The 6,974-nt window shown below is 44.6% G+C and overlaps 1 protein-coding gene across 1 annotated transcript in view; it reads right to left on the bottom strand.

Annotated features, from left to right (window-relative positions):
- LOC119295194 (PHD finger protein ALFIN-LIKE 8) overlaps positions 1–5,657 on the bottom strand; it is a 9,871-nt gene extending 4,214 nt beyond the window's left edge. Inside the window, exons 1-3 of the mRNA XM_037573549.1 lie at positions 5,397–5,657; positions 5,248–5,280; positions 3,987–4,215 (exon numbers count right to left, since the gene is read on the bottom strand). Coding sequence (XP_037429446.1) covers positions 3,987–4,215; positions 5,248–5,280; positions 5,397–5,487 — 353 coding nt within the window. The 5' untranslated portion in view covers positions 5,488–5,657. The remainder of the gene's footprint in view (positions 1–3,986; positions 4,216–5,247; positions 5,281–5,396) is intronic.
- Between the last annotated feature and the right edge of the window lie 1,317 nt (positions 5,658–6,974).

Raw genomic sequence — 6,974 nt, 5'->3', positions numbered from 1 at the left:
GGGGGCACAGTGGAGATTTGGTGGGAATCAACTCACGTACACTAACCTATATGCACACACAATCCATCCCATGGAAGAGAGAACCCACTTTGAAAACCTGGCTATGTATTGTTTCTAGCACCCCAGGAACCAACTTCGGGCACAACAGAAAGAATGCAATTAGGTTGTAATGTTTCTGTTTTGCCTTCCCCCAGCAACCCCGACCCTCCGGCCAGCCCCCCGGACTTAGCAGAAAAGTTTTCAACTTCGGTTGCAACCTCGGTGGGAGGCTCAAGGAGAATAGGGGAGCCTATCATGGCGCCCGAGAAGCTTTGGTTTTCGCACCCCTCTAGCGGAGATTAGCACTCTCCCAAGAGTGCGAGCTTGGGGATACATCCTCTTCTCTAACTTGTGGTTCTTCCTTAACTTGTTCTGTTAACTTGCTTGTTGCATCATATAGAATGTTCTCACCATAGAGTGCATATGTAGAGAACTTAATGTATCCTCACTATCCCTAATTTGTCAAGAAAACCTTACAAAATGTAGTTCCCTATATCGGGTGGCCATCTTTAGCACTCTCCCAAGAGTGCGAGCTTGGGGATACATCCTCTTCTCTAACTTGTGGTTCTTCCTTAACTTGTTCTGTTAACTTGCTTGTTGCATCATATAGAATGTTCTCACCATAGAGTGCATATGTAGAGAACTTAATGTATCCTCACTATCCCTAATTTGTCAAGAAAACCTTACAAAATGTAGTTCCCTATATCGGGTGGCCATCTTTGTCACGTCAGAAACTCAGAACATCTGCAACCCATGGAAAATCTCAATTGGGATGCATGGAAAAGGAACTCTACAGCGCTCCAGAATACTACTCCATATATGAAATTATAATATGAATGCCCCTACATAATAGCATGATGGACCAAAAAGAAAGAGACATAACTTAAAGAAAAGGACAGGAGCAGCAGATTTCCCCGATGTAAAGAAGATCCTAGAAGTCTCTGATTAGTCAATTCTCTTAATTTTTTCCACTGACACTATTCTAGTTTATTAGATTCTTGTTTGAAAGAATCCAAAAAGTTCAATAGGACGAGCACATAAAAAAGAGTATAGAGCTGCAAGGTGGTTTGTGCCAAGGATTCCAAGCTGCCTGGTGCTCAAGGCCTAAATAGACTTTTCACATATATGGTCATTAGTTACAGCTCGCATGGAAACACTTCCTAGCCCATGTGGAAACCCTAAAATATGTTCACAGGCCGGAGGAAGAATCTAAGCCATCCATTGCTTATTACTTGCTGCTAGATCCCTTGCTTCGACAACACCAACAGTGTACCACATGAGTCTTTGCCTCCACCGACTTCTGCTTCGACACAATCCCGATGCCTCCTCTCTCCCTGCAGAACATCTGCCTCTCTCTCCTGCAGCACCACCATTCCTCCATCACCGAGGACTTCACTGGATGCCTTGATCACAGCTTATGGCTGAAGCAAGGTAAAAGGCAACCACCCAGTGCTAAGGTGCGCTTAGGCAAGCACATAATGCCACCTTTTTGGACCTTGGACAATAGTCAAACAAAAAGACTAATCGTGAAGGACAAATTCCTCCTTACCTACTACAAAATTTCATAAGTCATAAATGGAACAAAGCAGAAAGATATGGTGTATGATCAAGTCTAACAAAATAGAATGGAGGTGATCTATGGATGAAATAAAGCTAGATTTAACACTAAGTCCGTCAAGAATCAAATATAATATGGGACTACCTAGCACACAAAACCCCGAATTTTTTTTTTTTGACTAGATAGCATCCAATAACACAAGAATATTCCAAGATAAAAGATGATAAAACAAGAGGCAAAAGATTTAGTGAACGACTAAATACACTTATATGATGAGTCATTTAGTTACAAAAATCAACAAGATGAGTCACAAGTATTGACGGAAAGAAAATTTTAACAAAATGTTCCATGGTGATCGTTATTAGAGCATCTCTTAGTTAACAACTGACCCAAGAGCGACTTACACCGAGTCACAAATCACAAAGAGTCATAGCATGGAGTGGCAATCATATGTACTATAAAATTAAGATGCCAACTACAGAACATTGGCCTCCCTCGCAATGAACCTTTTTAGCCTATTTAGGCTTACAAAACCAATATCAAATTACACCAACTTAACTATCAGCTGGACATGCCCAACTGACAGAAAATGATGTGTCAAAAGCCATTGATAAAACATGGATGGGGAGTACAGCAGTAAATTAGCAAGAATTTTTTACAATGTATCTTAGTGTAAAAGCACCAATAGGCTAAAGGCAAAGCACGGTATGGTTCATGTACCCCAATCAAGTACTCCCTCCATGAAGTAATATAAGAGCGCTTAGATTACTACTTTAGTGATCTAAACGCTCTTATATTGCTTTACAGAGGGAGTAATTAATAGATCCACAATGAAGAAAACAAAAGTTCCTCTACATTGCAGCTATTTAACGCTTTTCATTCTGCTGTATTTTTTTAACTTTTACCTAAAAAACAAGAAAAAGATCCATATCCAGGTAGAAAAAGTAAGTTCAACTTAATTTCGGTTCGTTTTGTTTATGATGTTGTAATTGTTAACCCACAGGTCGAAACCGTAGATTAAGTTTATTTACTATTTATCTGAAATACCGTATAATGTTCCTTGTGCACATTTCATCTTGACCATGTGGGCACACAATTTAATATTGATAGTTATTCACCAAGAAACTAAAATATCTAACCCTGTATTTCTCAACATTCCTGCACAACTCCATTTCCATACAGCAGTAGTATACTCTGCCCAGTCCAATATATGTTATCCTCTAACTACAGTCTCCAAAATACACAGTTTTGGTCAATATGTTTTATTGAATGAATATATGTTACAATACTGTGGGCACACAAGTTTGTTACGGCAAAGTTTGGCTACAAAACCAGATATAAAAATTTACCAACTAAAGCAGAACAACTGGTGTAAACAAAGCGAAGAAGAACAGCTTCACGGAGGCATGGCCCATGTATGCTTTTGAGCATAGCGCATATGGATAAAGCCGAGTTTTTATAATATCTGAACTAAGCAAACACCATACTTCACCAAGAATGCATTTTCCAACAAAAAAAAACTATATTATCGATGAAGTCAAGCTATGCTTGCAACATGGACATTGATTCTTGTGCTGTCTTTTTATTCTTCATGTGTCATCCAAGCCCTACCGTTCAAATCAGATCTGAGCCATCGCAAAATACGTCATGCTTTCATGGGCAACCAGCTCCATTGTCTGGGCTATGCCCTCTCACACCCGATTGACCATCACCTGGTTCCCCAGCATGCCTACCGCTGCTTCGCCCCTGTCGACATTGTCTAGCATCCCTTCGCTGTCCCTCGTGTTGTGGCCGACAATACTTGATACCAGCTATACCACGGCCCTGGCAATAGTCATGCTTACCCTCCCAACATCCACTCCAGATGTGTACTCTTCCTCTCCAACAGTGGCGAGATCGTTGAGTCCATGTACTTGTACTCCGACTCAGAAAAGATCTAGGATGGGGAGAGTGGCAAGCCTGGGAATTAGTGCTGATTTGTAAATGGTCGTGATTTCGCCTAACCACTAATGAGATTGACTAGCCGAACTAGAGCTTTTGTGAGCTTCATTCGAGCAAAGGTCAAGCTCACTGAGTCACTGTGAAGCTCAAAGCTGCTTTCTAGCCAAGCGTGGGTAAGTCTTCTCTAGCTTGTTTTCTCATTGACAGACCTAGCATGCAAATGACTAAAGTTTATGCCTTTTTTATATATGCTTGATGCACACCGTGGGAAAAACAGTTACATTGACAACATATGAACTGAGGCCTCACTATCCGGTGGTCACATTATCAGAATATGACTAAAAATAGAGCACAGCAACATTTGCTAAAAGATGAAGGGTAGAGCAACACTATACAACCATAAGCAAATCATAAGTAAAAAAAGCTGCATGCCTAAAAAATGCAATACCTGGATTCTTTGTCAAACCCGAATCTTGCTCCAAAGTAGAAGGCTACTGCTAGCAACCAGGCATCACTGTGCACCGCAACAAGTGACAACCAATCTTTCTCATCCATCCCATCCCGAGCAAAATTAATTCCCAGTGCCGGCTCTGGAAGTTCTGGGGGAACCTCCTCTGCAGGCAAGTTCACTTCCCATGTTTCATTGGGAAGACCATACAGGCATAGATTCTCTTTCTCTGAAATCAAAATGGCAACCTCTTAAGCCCCCTGGTCCCATTCAGGACTATATTCTATCCAATAAAAACAAGCCAGGACAAAGAAAGCCTCAGCAGGACTGCAACTGCGTGCCCAAGAAATAAAAACGAGAGTAGAAGAATAAGGAAAAGATCCGTCCAATCAGACTCTATAATGCGCCTTCGCGATCCTAATACAACAGATACAAATTTTAAGACTAATCCAGGATAAATACTACAGCTGCCAACTTGCAGTTGGATACACTAAAATATGGCAAATTAGTGAGTATATCATCTGACATCACGAGGACATGTGGTGGTGAACGTAAAGACGCGAAAAAGAATGCCAAACGAAGATGGCGTACCAAAACTTGGAAGCCTCGAAAGTTCTCCACAGGATAGCCTGATCTAGTACTGTTAAACTTATGCACTATGTCAGTGGAAAATGACTAATTAAATAAAAGCCCGAAAATACCCTTCATAAGATGGATACCATGGTCATTTGGTTACACCGCACCACACATCATTTTTCTGTGTGAAGGGCGACGAGAGCACTAGTCAACAAATCAGGAAAAAAACAAGCGCCCCACCTCATCCCTTTCTCTCTCTTACCCGCACCCACTGACACCCACCCACACGCACACGCACACGCACCATTTTTCTAGTACAACTGATCTGTTAGTAGATCGAAAGCAAGAACTACCAAACTAAAACAGACGGAAACAATCCAGTGACTTTTCCTGTAAAAATCACAAAGCTTCCTAAAGGTTTGATGAAAAATCACCAACCCACTGGTATATGAATTCCAGCGAAATTCCCCTACAGAAATCGGGGCAGAGAGACTCCCAAATTAGAGCAAATAACAAATTAACAACAAGTCGAGCACAAATTTCCTCTTGAGAGAAGAGGCAAAGAGAAACCCACGCCAGAAACACAAACTCCACTCGAGCAGATAAAAATCCGCATCACTTCCATGTGAAACCTCAGCGAATTCGAGGCCCGAGAACGGCAAATCAGAGACGGTCGCGAGCTCACCTGGGTCGCACTGCTGGTAGAACTTCTCCACATCTGCAAATCAACCAACCAAAAAACCAGAAACCAATCAGAACCTCCAAATCCTCACACAGAGCCCCGGCAACACTCGAAAAAAAGTCTCGGCCGGGGAGAAGAAAGTGAGCGCGCACCGGTGGTGAGCGCCTTAATCATGCCGGCCCGCCGCGCGCGGAAATCCCTGAACACGTCCTCCGGCGTGCGATGCGTGCCTCCCCCGTCCATTTGGAGGCGCAAGCGTCGCCTGAGCTCCGGGGCTAGGGTTAGGGTTTTGGTGGCGGAGGCGACTGGCCGAGGCGAGTAGTAACTTTAGAACAGCGGAGGGGATTGACGACCAGCCGAGGAAATGGATTTTGAGGAGATAGTGGAGCGGAATGCCCAGTTCGGGGGACCGGAGCGCGGGCTTTGGAACACATCGAGGTTCCAACTGCAAATTTATCGCACTTGCCTGTTTTGCTGGTGGAATTGCATTCGCACCCAGGAAAGGTTTGCGATTTTCAGCTGCGCCTCCGAAGAAAACGGTCACGCGCGGCAAAGCTCTGACCGCTGTAAAGCCGGGTTAAACGCATCCCCGATGAGCCGCTGGCGTGTGGGTCCTGGCAGCGGCTGTCTCTGGTTCCGTGCGACTTTCCACACCTCAAAATAAGCGAAAATTAGCAAGGATACGCGCCCGCGTATCCGTCTACGTCCGTTCCGTTCATCTATGGTTTGCAGAGAGGGGCATTCAAGAGCCAACCTTTGATTGGATGGTTAGAGAGATTATGGTATTCCCAGCCCATCAGGGTTCAAATTCTGGTCTGCGCATTTTATTCCTGGATTTATTTCAGGATTTCCGGTGATGCGCATTCAGTGGAAGGAGACGTTCGTCTAGTACAATGCCCCCAAGCCTCTACTGTCGGTGATCGAGCTTGGAGCGCCACACGGTCCTCCCATGTATCTTCAAGGGCTGACGCGTCCGACCAGTGAACGCATACTTGCTCGATCATGGCGCCATTTTTCTTACGCCACCGCTGCTGGAGGACTGCGACAGGGACCACTGGAGCGTCAGTATGATGCGGGAGTTCAGTTTGAGACACGTACCAGGCCGCAGGCAGTGGCGTAGTTGGGACACATGGAAGACCGGGCGCACTTGAGCATGGGACGGCAATTCCAGTTTGTAGGTCGCATCGTTGATCTTGACAATGATCTTGTAAGGACGATAGTACTTGAACGCCAGTTTGTGGCTGGCGCGTCGGGCAACAGAAGTCTGAATATATGGTTGTAGTTTGAGGTAGATCGAGTCGCCCACGGAGAAGACTCGTGGAGATGGCCGCTTGTCTGCTTGAGCTTTCATGTGCTGTTGTGCCATGTTCAAGTGTTGTTGTAGCAGGTCCTGAATGACAGCGCGCTCATCTAGCCAAGAGTGCAGCGCTGGCACTGTGCACTCACTGGTGGGAGTGATTCCCCAATGTGTTGGTGCATGCCCAAACATGGCTTTGAATGGCGACATGCCTATGCTGGAATGATGTGAAGTGTTGTACCAGAACTGTGCCAATGCAGGAATCCAGTGGCTCCATCTGGTTGGGCAAGCATGCACAAAACAGTGGAGATAAGTTTCAACACACTGGTTGACTCGCTCCGTTTGCCCGTCGGTTTGCGGATGATTAGCCGTGCTCAGCCTCAGTTGTGTGCCTGCTTACTTGAAAAGCTCCTGCCATAAATGACTTGTGAAG

The sequence above is a fragment of the Triticum dicoccoides genome, chromosome 4B, assembly GCF_002162155.2.
Source record: "Triticum dicoccoides isolate Atlit2015 ecotype Zavitan chromosome 4B, WEW_v2.0, whole genome shotgun sequence".
In the NCBI taxonomy this organism is placed as follows: domain Eukaryota; kingdom Viridiplantae; phylum Streptophyta; class Magnoliopsida; order Poales; family Poaceae; genus Triticum; species Triticum dicoccoides.
This window is presented reverse-complemented; position numbering and strand designations above follow the sequence as displayed.